This window comes from Aquarana catesbeiana, linkage group LG05, assembly GCF_042186555.1.
Source record: "Aquarana catesbeiana isolate 2022-GZ linkage group LG05, ASM4218655v1, whole genome shotgun sequence".
NCBI classification, from domain to species: Eukaryota; Metazoa; Chordata; class Amphibia; order Anura; family Ranidae; genus Aquarana; species Aquarana catesbeiana.
In genome coordinates, this window is record NC_133328.1 from 393,229,741 (window position 1) to 393,249,876 (window position 20,136).

Consider the following 20,136-nt stretch of genomic DNA (forward strand, 5'->3'; position numbering starts at 1 on the left):
GGACTGGGTAGCTGCCCTGGTTCTCCCCATGCCCGTGAGAAGCAAAACGGCAAAGAAATCAGCCAGAGGCCCCAGAACATCCCGCCAAGCACTCGTGCGGCGGCCATCTTGCTTGTCAGCCCCTGCACTTTTATCTTATCTGAGACACAGACAGATCCCCCTATGGCGGCGCCTATAATACCGGACCCTGTGGGCTCCTCAGCTGGCAATAGTGTGGATGCTGAGCTCCATACTGAACAATCCACTGCAGTAATCCTGGCAGCTATAGCGGACAGTAAATCCTCTGTGGGGGGGAAGATTGACACCCTGTCCATAGAATGTGGGTTAATAAGGCAGGACATGGACAAGTTCAGAAGCCACCTCCATGAGGCTGCACAATGCATCTCTGAGGTGGAGGACACTTCAGCCTCCACCATGAAATCCGTGGCTGAACTTCAGCAACAAGTAAAACTCCTTATGGCATGTTCGGAGGACGCTGAGAATAGACTCAGACGCAATAATGTCCAGGTGGTTGGGCTCCCAGAAGGGACGGAGGGCACTAACCCTGTAGTATTTGCTGAAACCTTCTGTAAACAGCTCCTGGGCTTGCAACACCTGTCCCCAGTCTATGTGGTGGAACGTGCACACAGAGTACAACATGCTATAGCCTAGCCATCTAAAAGTTATTCACAAAGGATCTGCAAAATTCTTTGAATCCACTGCAGATACAGTTGACTGGTTGGATTCCATCGCCTGAAATGGTATGCTGGGAGTTGTCCATGTGGGATAAGATGGTTGGGCTTTAACCTGCTTCTCTAGGACAGATACTTTCTTTAATAAGTGGATAGCATTCAACAATCCGGTACTGCCTATCCGTCACATTGCAGGAACCTAGGACTTGATTTTGCTGGATACTGAGACTTACCTGTAAGTCTACAAGACCCCTTCCCGAGTGGATGGACTCTTAGAACGATCCACTGATGTTTGCTATGTTTTTGGGAATAAAGTTTCTCCGGTGGTTTTTTTTCTGTTCACCTGGAGCAAACAGGGCGTTGGGTACATACGATGTTACAACCTTTTTTTTTTACTCTGTTTTTTGTTTCTATCTTTTCAACATTTTTCTACAATTTTTTCTTTTTTTTTTTTTTGCCCTGAGAGACTCTATTAATGTGCTTGTTCTTTGCCTAGTATGGATTATGCTGCTAATGTGTTGTTTTGTGGGGCGCCGTGGCTCTCTGCATCCAGATCCTACCTCTCTGACCCCCCACCACTATTACATATATCCTTATGTTCTATAAACTACCACCTTATGAGTAATCTCAAAATTCTCTCTTGGAATGTCCAAGGGTTAAACTCTAAATTTAAGAGATCGTTGGTCCTCCAATATCTTAAAGATCAACAGCCACACATAGTCCTCTTGCAGGAGACCCATCTAACTGGGAGCAGGGTACTTTTCCTAAACAGGGGTTGGATCCAGAGAGCCATACACTCCACACATTCTTCATATGCTAGAGGGGTGGCTATACTAATTCACAAGAAGCCGACTTGTTCAATAGAGCATGTGGTGGCAGATCCTCAGGGTCGTTATGCCATAGTGGTCCTAGAGGTTGAATCCCAGTGACTGGCAGTAGTGAATATTTATATCCCACCCCCTTTTAAAAGTGAGGTCTTGTATACAGTCCTCGAGAAGGTTGCCACCTTTGGACCACTTAAATTGTTTGTGGCTGGGGACTTCAACAATATTCTGGACTATGACATGGACACCTCTAACCCAACTTGGGTGCAGAACCTGGAGCTGGGATACTGGGAAGACTCAGCGATCTTGGAGGAGGTGTGGCGGTGGAAACATCCTGGAGAGAGGGGTTACTCCTATCTTTACCATGTCAGCACTTCCTCCTCTCGTATAGACTTGGCATTTGCCAACCCAGCTCTACTGCCCCAGGTCACTGAGGTCTCCTACTTGGCCAGGGAAATTTCGGATCATACCCCCCCCACAGGTTGTATTGACTATTACCTCTGGTAGACGCAGTGGAGTGTGGAGGTTACATCCTGGCTGAACCCTCGGTGGAGGCCTTGGTCTCACCGCCGTTAAAGGACTATTGGGACCATAATGAAGGTACAGCGGACAGACCTGTAGTGTGGGATGCATTTAAGGCGTCCACCCGGGGAATGTATGTATCGGCCATCAAGGATGCCAGCGCAGAGAAAAAGTCCACCTCTGAAGAGCTTCAAGCTCATGAAATACTATGTGCAAAGACTCACACTGATACACCCTCCCCTTCCTCCCTGGCTGAGTTGCAGATGGCCAGAAGAGCACTACTAGTGCACTTCCAAAATCTCACTCAATGTAACTTCAAAACCAGAGCTGAAACACTGTTTATAAAATGGGACAAAAATGGGAAGTTACTAGCCTATCTGACTGCTGATGCTCGAACACATACAGTAATCCCCTGCATACTCACCTGAGGGCACTCTTGTGAGAGATGGAGAGGGCATTAAGCGGGCATTTGTCTCTTATTACTCTGAACTGTATGCTCCTGTCCCATCATATGACCACCAGGTGAGGTGGCGACCAGTTTGGATGCACCTTTTACTGACAAAGAATTGGCGAAGGCCATTGCCTCTTTTCCAAATGGGAAGTCGCCGGGACCTGATGGGATTCCAGCTGAATGGTACTACAACTTGTAGAGCTCCTGTCCCCCAGACTCTAACAACTCTATGAGAACTGTTTAGAAACAGGTACATTACCTACCTCATTTTACGAGGCCCATGTGGTCTTACTGCCCAAACCTGACAAAGACCCTCTTTCTTGCTCATCGTATAGGCCTATAGCACTGCTCAATATGGACCTCAAAATTCTCACTAAAATGCTTGCCAATCGGTTAATGAACATAATACATCATTTAATATTGCCCAACCAGACTGGGTTCATGCCTAAAAAGGCCACAGATATCAATATCCGGAGGGTGCATACACATACTCAGTGAGAGAATGGGGGCTCATCCGGGGGGCGGCCCTGGTGTTTTTTGATCTGGAAAAGGCATTTGACTCCATTGATTGGGGGTACATGACAGGTATTGCACCGCATGGGGTTTGGCCCCACCTTCCTTCAGTGGATATTGCTGCTGTACGACCATCCGGTTGCAGCCCTCCGTCTTAACGGCGGGGTGTCAGATGCCTTTCCGGTATCCAGGGGCACTAGACAGGGGTGCCGCTCTCACTGGGACATATTGCCTTAGTTATGGAACCCCTTGCGATCGCGCTGCTTCCTCCCCGCAGATACAGGGTATTACTGTTGGCACCCTGACTGAAACTACGGCCCTTTATGCTGACGATCTAGTGTCATTTATCAAAGACACTGGAACGTCTCTGCAGGCAGAGCTGTTGCCATTAGGTAAATTCTCGGGGGTCACTGGCCATAAAGTTATCTAGACCAAGTCTAAAATACTCCCCTTGTGGTCCCATCCTGTACCCGGACAAGCTGATCCCGATAATCCCTTGCAATGGGTGAGCCAGATTAAATATCTGGGGCTTTTAATCACAAACTCGGTGACTGATTTTATCAACCTCAATGTCTCCCCTTTACTTGGTATTCTATCTAAAAAGTTCCAGGCCTGGAAAAACCTTCCACTGTCCCTCATAGGGAAGATAAACCTGATCAAAATGACAATTCTGCCCTTGCTACTGTATGTCTTTAGAAATTCCCCAGTATGGATCCCAAACTCTCTTTTCAAGTCGATAGACAGTATGCTCTCCTACTTTCTGTGGCAGGGGAGACCTCCCCGCCTGAAATTGACCATACTTCAGCAGCCATGGGGGTAAGGGGGTCTTGCGATACCTAGCTGTTACAAATATTTCCTAGCTGGCCAACTGACATTAGCTCACCGCTGGCTGACTTCGCCCCCAGATGACGCCTCGGTGTCCCTGGAGGCAGCCTGTGTGGACTCCTATGAGGCGCTCTCACAGTTGGTCTACAGAGGTTTGAGGTCCCCATACTCCCTGACTCCCTCCATGCGCTCTGTAATAAGGGCATGGAATGTGACTCAGGGATTGCGGTTGACTAGTGCCAACAGGTTCTACCCCAATTTACCACTGTGGAAATATCACAATTTGGTACACTTTTATGATTACCCAGACCCCGTCAACTGGACTAAGTATGGGGTCAAAACTTTACAGCATATTGTACTAAATGGCACCCTAATGTCATTTAATGAACTCAATGAGCGCCTCACCCTACCCAACCTACACTTCTTCAGATACGTACATCCAACTGCAACATGCTTTTTACTCTCAATTTGGCAGGGGAACCGCTGAACCTTGACCCTAGAGAATTACTGATACACAGTGACTCAGTGAGCACTTTATTATGTTATACATTTTGATAGGTTACACATGTTGATGCATGTATTTATGAATATTAACAGTTTATAGGTGCAGCGCTGAGTTTAAAATTCCTTTGTCATATATTTAATGATGTATTAATGTATACAGAGTTGCATTAAGGAGTGCCTTGTATATCTGCCTGGAGTTCAGATTCAACTGCATTGTCCTATTTCACAATTCAAGGGGGGACTTCATAGCAGGAAGATTTTGTTCTTTCCAGAGAATATTAACAAAAAGTGATAACATGCTTTGATTAAAGATGTATAAAAATGTAATCCTAGATAAATACTGTAACACATGGCTAACTACAAATAAATATCTCAAATCATAAAAGGAGGAACAAAGCAACTTATGTACTTAAAACTATAATTTACAAAAAGTGTTAAAATTGTAAGTTGATATTCAGACCTTTTTTCTTTTGTTAGGGTTTTTTTTTTTTTTCAGCAATTCTACTAGTTTCTTGTGTTTATTTCACCAGGGTATTCATTTTTTTTTTTTTTGACTTCCTATCAATAATATGCTTTGTCTAAGCAGGATATATTGCGTAACTATATAAAGTAGGAGGTTTGTCTCCATCTAATGGCCTTTCTGAACCATTACGTGTAGTAATTTGAAGAAAATGTGTAATTTCTAACAGCAGCAGAAGAGGATTGAACAAAGATTGTGGTGCAGCAGGAATTATTGGATAGTGCTGGCAACACAGAGTGTGTTAGTACTCCTACAGTCAGATAAGGCCATCGCCATTCTATTTAATGTGTGAGCATTTCTTATAAAAGTCTTTGAATTAAGGCAGAACGAAACCCATTGATTTAAAGTGGTTGTAAACCTCAGACATGAAATATGAACAAAAGCATATCCCTCTATAGCGTGTACTTGTCTCAATTAAGGGCACCAAATGTAATTTCTGTGTGCTGCTTCCTCTATTAACAACATGAATTACTTCTGACAAGTTTTTCTGACACCACAAAAAAAAAAAAAAAAAAAAAAAAAGGGGTGACAGGGGAAGGAGCTCCAGCCGATTGACAGCCTCAGCTATGTTCCTGGGGGGGGGGTCTCTTCCCTCCAATCAGATGTCAGAGCTCTCTGACCCCTTTTTTTTCAGAATGCTCAGTCAAGCTTTATAAATTATGGGACTTTATCTGAAATGTTCTCTTCTCTACATAAATATATATTTATATATATATATTTATATTTATTTATTAAACACACACACACAGTGAGGACAGAAAGTATTCAGACACCCTTAAATTTTTCACTCTGTTATATTGCAGCCATTTGCTAAAATCATTTAAGTTCATTTTTTTCTCATTAATGTACACACAGCACCCCATATTGGCAGAAAAACACAGAATTGTTGACATTTTTGCAGATTTATTATAAAAGAAAAAATGAAATATCACATGGTCCCAAGTATTCAGACCCTTTGCTGTGACACTCATATTTAACTCAGGTGCTGTCCATTTCTTCTGATCATCCTTGAGATGGTTCTACACCTTCATTTGAGTCCAGCTGTGTTTGATTATACTGATTGGACTTGATTAGGAAAGCCACACACCTGTCTATTTAAGACCTTACAGCTCACAGTGCATGTCAGAGCAAATGAGAATCATGAGGTCAAAGGAACTGCCTGAAGAGCTCAGAGACAGAATTGTGGCAAGGCACAGATCTGGCCAAGGTTACAAAAAAATTTCTGCTGCACTTAAGGTTCCTAAGAGCACAGTGGCCTACATAATCCTTAAATGGAAGACGTTTGGGACGACCAGAACCCTTCCTAGAGCTGGCTGTCCGGCCACACTGAGCTATTGGGGGAGAAGAGCATTGATGAGATAGGTAAAGAAGAACCCAAAGATCACTGTGGCTGAGCTCCAGAGATACAGTCGGGAGATGGGAGAAAGTTGTAGAAAGTCAACCATCACTGCAGCCCTCCACCAGTTGGGGCTTTATGGCAGAGTGGCCCGACGGAAGCCTCTCCTCAGTGCAAGACACATGAAAGCCCACATGGACTTTGTTAAAAAAACACCTGAAGGACTCCAAGATGGTGAGAAAGAAGATTCTTTGGTCTGATGAGACCAAGATAGAACTTTTTGGTCTTAATTCTAAGCGGTATGCGTGGAGAAAACCAGGCACTGCTCATCACCTGTCCAATACAGTCCCAACAGTGAAGCATTGTGGTGACAGCATCATGCTGTGGGGGTGATTTTCAGCTGCAGAGACAGGGCGACTGGTTGCAATCGAGGGAAAGATGAATGCGGCCAAGTACAGGGATATCCTGGACGAAAACCTTCTCCAGAGTGTTCAGGACCTCAGACTGGGCCGAAGGTTTACCTTCCAACAAGACAATGACCCTAAGCACACAGCTAAAATAACGAACGTTGCTTCACAACAACTCCGTGACTGTTCTTGAATGGCCCAGCCAGAGCCCTGACTTAAACCCAATTCAGCATCTCTGGAGAGACCTAAAAATGGCTGTCCATCAACGTTTACCATCCAACCTGACAGAACTGGAGAGGATCTGCAAGGCGGAATGGCAGAAGATCCCCAAATCCAGGTGTGAAAAACTTGTTGCATCTTTCCCAAAAAGACTCATGGCTGTATTAGATCAAAAGGGTGCTTCTAATATATACTGAGCAAAGGGTCTGAATACTTAGGACCATGTGATATTTCAGTTTTTCTTTAATAAATCTGCAAAAAATGTCAACAATTCTGTGTTTTTCTGTCAATATGGGGTGCTGTGTGTACATTAATGAACTTAAATGATTTTAGCAAATGGCTGCAATATAACAGAGTGAACAAATTAAGGGGGTCTGAATACTTTCCGTCCCCACTCTATCTAGCTATACACATACACACACACACACACACACACACACACACCATCCACTGTTCTACTGACACTGTCCACTTTTGAGGTAGGCTACGTTTACATTTTTTTACAGTGAAATTTGTTTTATTATATTTTTCACATTTTTCCTTACTATTTATATAAGCCTTACTAGCTAATTTCTGTAAATAAAAAAAGGTGCCAAACCCCTTTGATCTTTTCCATGTTGTCAGGTAGATCCATACCTCTCAAAAGGTTGCCTATCCCTGCTCCAGGGTATTCAAAAGAACTGGAGAGTATGTCAAAATGTTAACAGTTTCTCCAAAATCTTTTGAATTACCCTCTCAATATGTAAATAGGGGTCTGATATAAACGCTTTTAGCCACTTAAGTATTTTAGCGCGCGGTGAGAGTATCTTGGCGCATGGTGGAAGAGGCAGGTGGTTGTGTGTGTGTGTGTGTGTGTGTGTGTGTGTGTGTGTGTGTGTGTGTGTGTGTGTGTGTGTGTGTGTCAGGTGCGTACTGTATGCGAATGTATTTGAGGTACTCCTGGTCCCCTCTCCTCATATTCTGTTGAATCAAGGTAGGAGAGACCCAGACCACTGTCTTCGCCCTCTTCCAACTCTGCACTCCTATACTGAGAGGCAGTATACCTTTGGCAATATAGTGGGCGTGTGTATATATGTATGTATGTATAGTTAGTGGGAAGGGGTTAATCTATCCATTATTATATATGTGCTCCAACTTGGAGACTCTCAAAATTATAGGAGTTAGGACTGAAGTACACTGGTGTGCTATGACCCTGCAAAAGCACAATGGCAGCAAAGGTATCCAGTGCGTCCCCTCAGCAACAGTACAAACAAATGGCAACCACGCTAAAAGCTATAACTAGCCTTTGCAGCAAGGAGTATATGGAAAGGCGACGCATGTAAAAAAAAAACTAAAATTCCCAGCTCACTTACCAGCCAGTGTGCAACCGACCAAATTGACCCAGTCTTAACAGTTCACGTTAAAAACAAGGGGTCTAGTTTGCACACATTTGCGGGGTGCCGTGACGTGGCCACTGCAGCTTATGCATATATTTGCATATATGTGCAAACTAAACCCCTTGTTTTAACAGGGACGCACTGGATACCTTTGCTGCAATTGTGCTTTTGCTGGATTTCCCTAAGCCTTTAAAAGGTGGAGCATGCTCCCTCCAGGCTTACCTGCCTTTACTCCATCCATGATTAAACACAGTGGATATAAAAAAAGTCTACATACCCCTGTTAAAAGGTCGGGTTTCTGTGATATGAAATGATTTTATCTTTGTCTCCATTTTTTTTTTTTTTTTTTTTTACAACTTTTTCCACCTTTAAATTTGACCTATAAACTGTATCACTCAATTGGAAAAAAAAACAAAAAAAAAAAAACAAAAAAGAAAAAAACTTTTAAGGGGGGGGGGGGGGGGGGGAGTAAAAATAAAAAACTAATATAATGTGGTTGCACAAGTGCGCACACCCTCTTATAACAGAATTAAGCAATCACATTCAAACTCATGTTAAATATGAGTCAGCACACACCTGCCATCATGTTAATTGCCTCTGATTAATCCCAAATCAAGTTGAGCTGTTCTAGTAGGTCTTTCCTGACATTTTCTAAGTCGCATCCTACAGCAAAAGCAGAGCGCTTCCAAAGCATTAGAGGGATCTCATTGTTAAAAGGTATCAGTCAGGAGAAGGGTACAAAAGAATTTCCAAGGCATTAGATATACCATGGAACACAGTGAAGACAGTCATCATCAAGTGGAGAAAACATGGCACAACAGTGACATTACCAATAACTGGACGTCCCTCCAAAATTGATGAAAAGACGATAAGAAAACTGTTCAGGGAGGCAACAAGAGTTAAATAACGGTTTATATATTTGTTTCAAGAGATTTCAAAGAGATTTTGATTTTTTTTTCACGATCTTTGGCAATAGGTATATAGAGGATTGAGAGCCCCAGAGCAAAACCTTTTGTGAGATATGACGATTGAGATTCAAAGTGAATCCAAGATGTCAAGTTGGCTTATTTTAGCTGCAAAGCAATATCGTCATAGAATTAATTAATATAAAGTGGCGCGCAACATTCCCTGAAGGAATTGTAACCTTACAAAAAAATTTTTTTTTTTTAATAAAAACAGATTTAAGTCGGTCTTGGTTGACATTCTGGAGTAGGAAAGGGAGGGACAGCAGTCTGTAAAGCAGTACAGTTCTGATTGTCTCAGACTTTGGTTAAAACAAACTATGTGAGCCTGCTTGAAGCAGAGAACAGCACAGAAATGACTTTGTGTGCTGCTGTCCCTTGAGATTCCAGTCACAAACTGGACTGGAGTCTGGACCAGGCTAAGTCTATTCATTTTTGGTGTAATCTGCAGCTAGGTCAAAAACCTGCTTGGAAAATGAACCTCGATCACAAACCCGGATGCCACAGGAAAAATAGTTCATCCATATTTGTTTTCACATGAGCTGCTTGCTTGAATTCTGCATTAAACATACAGTGTGAAGACATCAAGTTAAACATATTTGGAAACTGAATATTCACATTTTATTAGTCAATATACAAGTTATAAATAAATAACCAGAGGGAGGCTGGACATCTGAACAGATATATACAAAAATCGGTAACCAGAATCTTTATACAGAATGAGCAGGAATACCACAGTGCTTATGCCACAGATCTATAGCTTTATTCACAATTGGATCCGTGTTGTCTTCAGGAATCTAAAGAACAAAAAAAAAAAAAATTTAGTTAAAAACAGTGAATACTAAAAAAAAAAAAAAAAAAAAAATTATATAGAGGCTGCTTTTGTTTAGCTCCCCCAGAAAACACAGATTTGCTTTTCTCTAGCTGCAATACTTTCAGAGCATTGAACCATTTTTTACAAACTGTTTCAGAATTTTTGGCCATCATCAGCGCAGTGTATGGAAATCAATAGCCTCTTATGGGGTAGGGTTTGGGACCCAACAAGGTCATAGCGAGAGAGGATTTTCTAAATATTATATTATATATATAGGCCTTGGTATAGACACACACGTAAAAATGGCAATTAAAAGGTTAATTTCTCACATGTGTGGCTTTTTAAAATCACAATTAGAGACCTGCATAGCAAAGTAATGGAACGTTATATAGATGGAAAAAAAAAAAAAATATATATATATATATATATATATATATATATATATATATATATATATATATATATATATATATATATATATATATATATATATATATATATATATATATATATATATACACATACACACATATATATACACACACACATACACACACACACACACACTATGCATTAAGGTGAAAAAATACCTGGCAGTGACCGACCCCCCAGTTTTACTTACCTGATCCCTGGAACTTGACCCGCCGGGGGGGACGAGCTGTCTCTCTGCAGGGGGTTCTTGGCTCTTGACTGGCTAGATTGATAGCAGTGCAGCCATTGGCTCCCGCTGCTGTCAATCAAATCCAATGGCGCGGGCACTGAGTCATACATTCGGCGTATATGGACGCCATATGCTGGACTCAGGAGTGCGCCCACAAGGTAACCCCCTCGGGGAAGTGCTTCTCCTAGGGGGGGGGGGTTATCTGATGTGGGGAGGAGCCACCAGGGGACACCAGAAGACGAGATTCAGGGCCACTCTATGCAAAACGAGCTGCACAGGAGGCAAGTATGATATAGGTTTGTTATTTAACCACTTTAAGACCGGGCCTCTTTTTTAGATGTGGTGTTTACAAGTTAAAAACAGGGTTTTTTTTTGCTAGAAAATTACTTAGAAAAAAAAATGTATAATGTTTGGGTGTTCTAACATCCGAGGGAATAAAATGGCTGTTGTTGCAATAGTTTTTACGCAGTGGTCTTACAAGTGCACTTTTTAAAAAAAAATAAATAAATTACACACTTTTGAATTAAAAAAACAACACAACAGTAAAAGTTAGCCCAATTTTTTTTATATTGTGAAAGATAATGTTACGACGAGTAAAGTGATATCCAACATGTCACGCTTCAAAATTGCACCAAATCATGGAATGGCGACAAACTTTTACCCTTAAAAATCTCCATAGGCGACATTTTAAAAAAATTCTACCGGTTGCATGTTTTGCGTTACAGAGGAGGTCTAGAGCTAGAATTACTGCTCTCGCTCTACCAATCGTGGCGTTACCTCACATGTGTGGTTTGAACACCGTTTTCATATGCGGGTGCTTTTTATTTTTACACTGTTAAAAAAAAAAAAAAATCTGTCACTTCTATTCCTATGTCAAGGAATGTAAACATACCTTGTAATAGAAAAAAAATAAAAACAAAGCATGACAGCACCTCTTAAATATAATATCTGGGGTCAAAAAGACCTCAGATCTCATATCTACACTAAAATGCAATAAATAAATACATAAGTCATTTAAAAAATAAATAAATAAAATAAAATGGCCCTTTAAGAGCTATGGGCGGAAGTGACATTATGACGTCACTTATGCCCTGCAGTGTCATGGAGAAGGGTGGGGGCCATCTTCCCCTCACTCGTCACCATGTCAGCCCAGGAAACAGACGCCATCACCTCCGCCGCCGCGGATGGCTCCGGTAAGCGGCAGAGAGCACCCGCCATAGATAAAAGTGATCTTGCACCGCAGAGACCACTTTTATCTTGTACTGGACTGCCAGCCGAACACGGGGATACCGGGGTTATGGCAGTTAGCTGCTGCCATAACAACGATATCCGTCCCCAAAGTATGGATGTACATCGGCGTGCGGCAGTCCGGAAGCGGTTTAAAAAAAAGAAAAACAAAAAAACCCTTACAAACACACCATCTTTTTCCAGAGCAGCCTGCATTTCTCCTGAGGTTACCTAATAAAGTTTTAACCCCTTGATCACCCCGTCGCCAGTGTCTCTAAGCGATCATATTTCTGATTGCTGTATTTATGGTGACGCTAGTTAGGAACGTAAATATTTAGGATACGCCGTCAGCGTTTTATAGCGACAGGGACCCCCATATACTACCTAATAAATGTTTTAACCCCTTGATTGCGCCCTAGTTAACCCTTTCACCACTGATCACCGTATAAGTGTTATGGGTGACGCTGGTTAGTTTGTTTATTTTTTATAGTGTCAGGGCACCCGCCGTTTATTACCGAATAAAGGTTTAGCCCCGTAATCGCACGGCGGCGATATGCGTCGCCCTAGACAGCGTCAGATTAGCGCCAGTACCGCTAACACCCACGCACGCAGCATACGCCTCCCTTAGTGGTATAGTATCTGTAGTATCAATATCTGATCCGATCAGATCTATACTAGCGTCCCCAGCAGTTTAGGGTTCCCAAAAACGCAGTGTTAGTGGAATCAGCCCAGATACCTGCTAGCACCTGCATTTTGCCCGTCCGCCCAGCCCAGCCCACCCAAGTGCAGTATCGATCGATCACTGTCACTTACAAAATGCATAACTGCAGCGTTTGCAGAGTCAGGCCTGATCCCTGCGATCGCTAACAGTTTTTTTGGTAGCGTTTTGGTGAACTGGCAAGCACCAGCGGCCTAGTACACCCCGGTCGTAGTCAAACCAGCACTGCAGTAACACTTGGTGACGTGGCGAGTCCCATAAATGCAGTTCAAGCTGGTGAGGCGGCAAGCACAAGTAGTGTCCCGCTGCCACCAAAAAGACAAACACAGGCCCGTCGTGCCCATCATGCCCTTCCTGCTGCATTCGCCAATCCTAATTGGGAACCCACCGCTTCTGCAGCGCCCGTACTTCCCCCATTCACATCCCCAACCAAATGCAGTCGGCTGCATGAGAGGCATTTTCTTTATGTCCTCCCGAGTACCCCTACCCAGAGAACCCGCCCAAAAAAGATGTTGTGTCTGCAGCAAGCGCGGATATAGGCGTGACACCCGCTATTATTGTCCCTCCTGTCCTGACAATCCTGGTCTTTGCATTGGTGAATGTTTTGAACGCTACCATTCACTAGTCGAGTATTAGCGTAGGGTACAGCATTGCACAGACTAGGCGCACTTTCACAGGGTCTCCCAAGATGCCATCGCATTTTGAGAGACCCGAACCTGGAACCGGTTACAGTTATAAAAGTAAGTTACAAAAAAAAAAAAAAAGTGTAATAAATACATACATATATATTTATTAGTTGTCGTTTTATTGTTCTCTCTATTCTTCTGCTCTTTTTTACTGTATTCTATTCTGCAATGTTTTATTGTTATTATGTTTTATCATGTTTGCTTTTCAGGTATGCAATTTTTTATACTTTACCGTTTACTGTGTTTTATTGTTAACCATTTTTTTGTCTTCAGGTACGCCATTCACGACTGAGTGGTTATACCATAATGATGCCTGCAGGTTTAGGTATCATCTTGGTATCATTCTTTACAGCCAGCGGTCGGCTTTCATGTAAAAGCAATCCTAGCGGCTAATTAGCCTCTAGACTGCTTTTACAAGCAGTGGGAGGGAATGCCCCCCCCCCACCACCACCACCACCGTCTTCCGTGTTTTTCTCTGGATCTCCTGTCTCAACAGCGAACCTGAGAATGCAGCTGGTGATTCAGCCAGCTGACCATAGAGCTGATCAGAGACCAGAATGGCTCCAAACATCTCTATGGCCTAAGAAACCGGAAGCTATGAGCATTTCATGACTTAGATTTCGCCGGATGTAAACAGCGCATTTGGGAAATTGGGAAAGCATTTTATCACACCGATCTTGGTGTTGTCAGATGGTTTGAGGGCAGAGGAGAGATCTAGGGTCTAATAGACCCCAATTTTTTCAAAAAAGAGTACCTGTCACTACCTATTGCTATCATGGGGGATATTTACATTCCCTGAGATAATAAAAATGATAAAAAAAAAAATAATAAAATAATGAAAGAACAGTTTAAAAATAAGATAAAAAAGCAAAAAAAATAAGAAGCACCCCTGTCCCACCCTGCTCTCGCGCAAAGGCGAACGCAAGCGTCGGTCTGGCGTCAAACATAAACAGCAATTGCACCATGCATGTGAGGTGTCACCGCGAACGTCAGATCGAGGGCAGTAATTTTAGCAGTAGACCTCCTCTGTAAATCTAAAGTGGTAACCTGTAAAGGCTTTTAAAAATGTATTTAGTTTGTCACCACTGCACGTTTGTGCGCAATTTTAAAGCATGTCATGTTTGGTATCCATGTACTCGGCCTAAGATCGTCTTTTTTATTTCATTAAACATTTGGGCAATATAGTGTGTTTTAGTGCATTAAAATTTAAAAAAGTGTGTTTTTTCCCCAAAAAATGCGTTTGAAAAATCGCTGCGCAAATACTGTGTGAAAAAAAAAAAAAAAATGAAACACCCACCATTTTAATCTGTAGGGCATTTGCTTTAAAAAAAATATATAATGTTTGGGGGTTCAAAGTAATTTTCTTGCAAAAAAAAAATAATTTTTTCATGTAAACAAAAAGTGTCAGAAAGGGCTTTGTCTTCAAGTGGTTAGGAGAGTGGGTGGTGTGTGACATAAGCTTCTAAATGTTGTGCATAAAATGCCAGGACAGTTCAAAACCCCCCCAAATGACCCCATTTTGGAAAGTAGACATCCCAAGCTATTTGCTGAGAGTCATGTCGAGTCCATGGAATATTTTATATTGTGACACAAGTTGCGGGAAAGAGACAAATTTTTTTTTTTTTGCACAAAGTTGTCACTAAATGATATATTGCTCAAACATGCCATGGGAATATGTGAAATTACACCCCAAAATACATTCTGTTGCTTCTCCTGAGTACGGGGATACCACATGTGTGAGACTTTTTGGGAGCCTAGCCGTGTACGGGACCCCGAAAACCAAGCACTGCCTTCAGGCTTTCTAAGGGGCGTAAATTTTTGATTTCACTCTTCACTGCCTATCACAGTTTTGGAGGCCATGGAATGCCCAGGTGGCACAAAACCCCCCAAATTACCCCATTTTGGAAAGTAGACACCCCAAGCTATTTGCCGAGAGGTATAGTGAGTATTTTGCAGACCTCAATTTTTGTCACAAAGTTTTGAAAATTGAAAAAAAAAAAAAAGTTTTGTCTTTCTTCATTTTCAAAAACAAATGAGAGCTGCAAAATACTCACCATGCCTCTCAGCAAATAACTTGGGGTGTCTACTTTCCAAAATGGGGTCATTTGGGGGGGTTTTGTGCCACCTGGGCATTCCATGGCCTCCGAAACTGTGATAGGCAGTGAAGAGTGAAATCAAAAATTTACGCACTTAGAAATCCTGAAGGAGGTGATTGGTTTTCAGGGCCCCGTACGCGGCTAGGCTCCCAAAAAGTCCCACACATGTGGTATCCCCATACTCAGGAGAAGCAGCTAAATGTATTTTGGGGTGCGATTCCACATATGCCCATGGCCTGTGTGAGCAATATATCATTGAGTGACAACTTTGTGCAAAAAAAAAAAAATTTGTCACTTTCCCGCAACTGTCAAAATATAAAATATTCCATGGACTCAACATGCCTCTCAGCAAATAGCTTGGGGTGTCTACTTTCCAAAATGGGGTCATTTGGGGGGGGGGGGTTGTTGTGCCATCTGGGCATTTTATGGCCTTCAAAACTGTGATAGGTAGTGAGGAGTGAAATCAAAAATTTACGCCCTTAGAAATCCTGAAGGCGGTGATTGGTTTTCGGGGCCCCGTATGCGGATAGGCTCCCAAAAAGTCCCACACATGTGGTATCCCCGTACTCAGGAGAAGCAGCTGAATGTATTTTGGGGTGCAAATCCACATATGCCCATGGCCTGTGTGAGCAATATATCATTTAGTGACAACTTTTTGTAATTTTTTTTTTTGTCATTATTCAATCACTTGGGACAAAAAAAAATTAATATTCAATGGGCTCAACATGCCTCTCAGCAATTTCCTTGGGGTGTCTACTTTCCAAAATGGGGTCATTTGGGGGGGGGGGGGGGGGGGTTGTACTGCCCTGCCATTTTAGCACCTCAAGAAATGACATAGGCAGTCATAAACTAAAAGCTGTGCAAATTCCAGAAAATGTACCCCAGCTTGTAGACGCTATAACTTTTGCGCAAACCAATAAATATACGCTTATTGACATCTTTTTTACCAAAGACATGTGGCCGAATACATTTTGGCCTAAATGTATGACTAAAATTGAGTTTATTGGATTTTTTTTATAACAAAAAGTAGAAAACATTTTTTTTTCAAAATTTTCGGTCTTTTTCCGTTTATAGCGCAAAAAATAAAAACCGCAGAGGTGATCAAATACCATCAAAAGAAAGCTCTATTTGTGGGAAGAAAAGGACGCAAATTTTGTTTGGGTACAGCCTTGCATGACCGCGCAATTAGCAGTTAAAGCGACGCAGTGCCAAATTGGAAAAAGTCCTCTGGTCCTTGGGCAGCATAATGGTCCGGGGCTGAAGTGGCAAAAAAAGCTGGGACCCCCTCAATGAGGTCGATTTAGTCCAGGCAAACAGGCTTTTCACTTCCCTTCGTGAATGTGGTGAAAATTCACCTTGCAAAACTTTTATTCAACAATTTTAGTAAACATATTGGAAGAGATTATGTTATAGGTCGTTTGTTGACAGCATAAAAAAAATAACTGTTTTTAACATGTCTCTGTAGACTTCACTTGCTTACCTTTCCCAAAAATTCATTAATACTATCAGATTTATTCAAGGTCGTAACTTTCATTTTAAAAGTTAACACGATCTCCACAGCAACAAATACAAGAATCTTGCAGGATCCACTAACGAGTTTGTCCCACACCCTACAGACAGTTGATGAAAACAGCAGGTGTTAGAAGAGGAGGCATTGCCGATCAGCAGCAATAACTGGTTAACAAAGTAAAACAAGAAGCGCCCTGTATAAAAAAGGTCAGTGTGCATACACAGAGCCAAAACAGAAGGCTCCCATTACCAAATATTCAGGGACAAATTTACGTGAAGGCTTTTTCAGGTTTTAGCTTGTATAAGAGAAGTGTGTGAATCAAACATTTTTATTCATGTTTAGATGAGCTTTGGTGAAACATTAAAAAGGAGAAGTACATTTTTAGAGAAAGAGCACTTATCCGGTTTGACCCTTTAAAAGGGGTTGCAAACCCCCCCCCCTTTTTTTTTTTTTTAAACGAAAAATGCCTTTACTTACCTGCTCTGTGTAATTGTTTTTGCACAGAGCAGCCCTGAGCCTCTTCTTCTGGGGTGCCCCGCTGGCACTCCAGGCCCCTCCTCTTCATCAGGTAACCCCAGGTAAAGCTGCGTCCACTGAGATGGTGGGATTCGGCCCCGCCCCCCCACGTCACTGAATTTGATTGACAGCAGTGGGAGCCAATGGCTCCTGCTGCTATCAATCTGTCCAATGAGGAGAGAGACAGCGGCTGGAGCCACTGGGTTTGTGCACATCACTGGATCGGGCTCAGGTAAGAAAATGGGTGGATCTGGGGGAACTGCAGCACAAAAGGTTTTACACCCTAATGCAATGGCTTTACAACCAATTTAAGCTCACAATAATAGATCCCATCTCTCCCCCCTCCAGAGATGCATACTTACCTTGATCAGATGCCCTTATCTCCAGGGAATGTTTACATCTTGAGCGGCATGTCCTCAATCTGCTGGCTGCACCTGTGCAATAAGTCACATAGAAGTCAATGCGACCTGTCTCCCTGTATCTCCTGACTCTGGATGGAAGCAAGACTCTACTGTGCAGGCATGGCAAGAAACTTTTGTTCCAGTTTGAAAATGTTAAACAAATCTTAGGTCTCCTGCACACTGGGCATTTTCGAAGCCGCTTCTAGAGGCATCTTGCATTTTTTTTTCTGCCTCAAAACATCCCTCAAATATTAGCTTGTGTTCAGGCACACATAGGCATTTAGAGGCTTAAAAAAAGCCCACTGCCAGCACATTCCGAAGCAGCAACATTTTGGCATAAAAAATAAAAAATGCTTAATGTGTCTAAACGCATGTAAATGTGCTTAAGCATTATGCTACGTTTATTCATTTCAATGGCCAGAATAAATGAATATACTGGCCAATGAACTGAATAAATTCCCAAGCGCTTGATGATCTTAAACAGGTTTGCAAAAACCACAGCTTTAGATGCATTTTTGACACCGCTTTTCTCTCTCTCCTCACAGGACTCCAAGGCAGCAGTGGGAGACGTTGGTTCCTGCTGCTTTCAATCAAATTCTGTGAGGAGAGAGTATAAGGCGGGGCTGAGCCACACTGTGTGTCTATAGACGTACACAGTCTGGTTTGGGATTGAGCCCACACATGTGCCCTCATAGCAAGGGTCTTGGCAATCTGCTTATAGCCTAGGCCATCTTTATGTAGAGCAACAATAATTTTTTTCAGATCCTCAGAGAGTTCTTTGTCATGAGGTGCCATGTTGAACTTCCAGTGACCAGTATGAGAGGGAGAGTGATAACAAAATGTAATACACCTGCTCCCCATTCACACCCGAGACCTTGTAACACTAATGCCCCGTACACACGGTCGGCCTTTGTTCGGACATTCCGACAACAAAATCCTTTTTTCCGACGGATGTTGGCTCAAACTTGTCTTGCATACACACGGTCACACAAAGTTGTCGGAAAATCCTATCGTTCTAAACGCGGCGACGTAAAACACGTACGTCGGGACTATAAACGGGGCAGTGGCCAATAGCTTTCATCTCTTTATTTATTCTGAGCATGCGTGGTACTTCGTCCGTCGGATTTGTGTACACACGATCGGAATTTCTGACAATGGATTTTGTTGTCGGAAAATTTTATATCCTGCTCTCAAATTTTGTGTGTCAGGAAAATGCGATGGAAAATGTGTAATGGAGCCTACACACGATCAGAATTTCCGACAACAAGGTCCTACCACACATTTTCCATCGGAAAATCCGACCGTGTGTACGGGGCATAACGAGTCACATGACACCGGGGAGGGAAAATGGCTAATTGGGCCCAATTTAGACATTTTCACTTTGGGGTGTACTCACTTTTGTTGCCAGCGGTTTAGACATTAAGGGCTGTGTGTTGAGTTAGAGTAGACAGTAAATTTACACTGTTATACAAGGTGTACACTCACTACTTTACATTGTAGCAAAGTGTCATTTCTTCAGTGTTGTCACATGAAAAGAAGAATAAATTATTTATAAAAATGTGGGAGGGGTGTACTCACTTTTGTGAATACAGTGGAACCTCGGATTACGAGCATAATCCGTTCCAGGAGTATGCTTGTAATCCAAAGTACTCGCATATGAAAGCGAGTTTTCTCATTGAAGTCAATGGAAACTAAAATAATTTGTTCCGCATTGACTTCAATGGGATGCAAAACCGCATGCGGCCAGAGGCAGGGGGGGGACCCCCGAGAGCCTCGGAAATGGCCCAAAAGGCCCAAGGACACTTCGGCTGACCTAGGCAAACCTCGGAAAGACTTCCTACCCGAGATTTGCCGAGGTCAGCCGTGCTGTCCTCGGGCCATTCCGTGCATTTCCGAATGGTGACATTCGACTCTGCTCAGCCCCCCCCCACCTCAGGCCAAAAGCGGTACTGCACACCGCTTTGGCCTGAATCGTGCTTGTTTTGTGAGACAACACTTACAAACAGGAATTACGATTTTTTAAAATACAGTGCTCGTATTGCAAAATGCTCGTTAACCACGTTACTCGCAATCCGAGGTTTCACTGTATATATTATATATACACACACACACACAGTTGTGCTCATAAGTTTACATACCCTGGCAACATTTATGATTTCTTGGCCATTTTTCAGAGAATTTTTCAGAGAATATGATATTTGTGGATGAGACTCCAGAACCTTTACTTTATTCTGCTGTAGCCAATGACAGGTCGACTTGGCCCTGTGTTTTGGATCATTGTCATGTTGGAATGTCCAAGTACGTCCCATACGCAGCTTCCTGGCTGACAAATGTAAATGTTCCTCCAGTATTTTTTGTTAACATACTGCTTTCATCT

General features: G+C 42.5%; 1 protein-coding gene across 1 annotated transcript in view; it reads right to left on the reverse strand.

Annotated features, from left to right (window-relative positions):
- Window positions 1-9,728: 9,728 nt before the first annotated feature.
- Window positions 9,729-20,136, reverse strand: part of TBC1D7 (TBC1 domain family member 7) — a 35,086-nt gene continuing 24,678 nt past the window's right edge. Inside the window, exons 7-8 of the mRNA XM_073631078.1 lie at window positions 16,813-16,942; window positions 9,729-9,927 (exon numbers count right to left, since the gene is read on the reverse strand). Coding sequence (XP_073487179.1) covers window positions 9,841-9,927; window positions 16,813-16,942 — 217 coding nt within the window. The 3' untranslated portion in view covers window positions 9,729-9,840. The remainder of the gene's footprint in view (window positions 9,928-16,812; window positions 16,943-20,136) is intronic.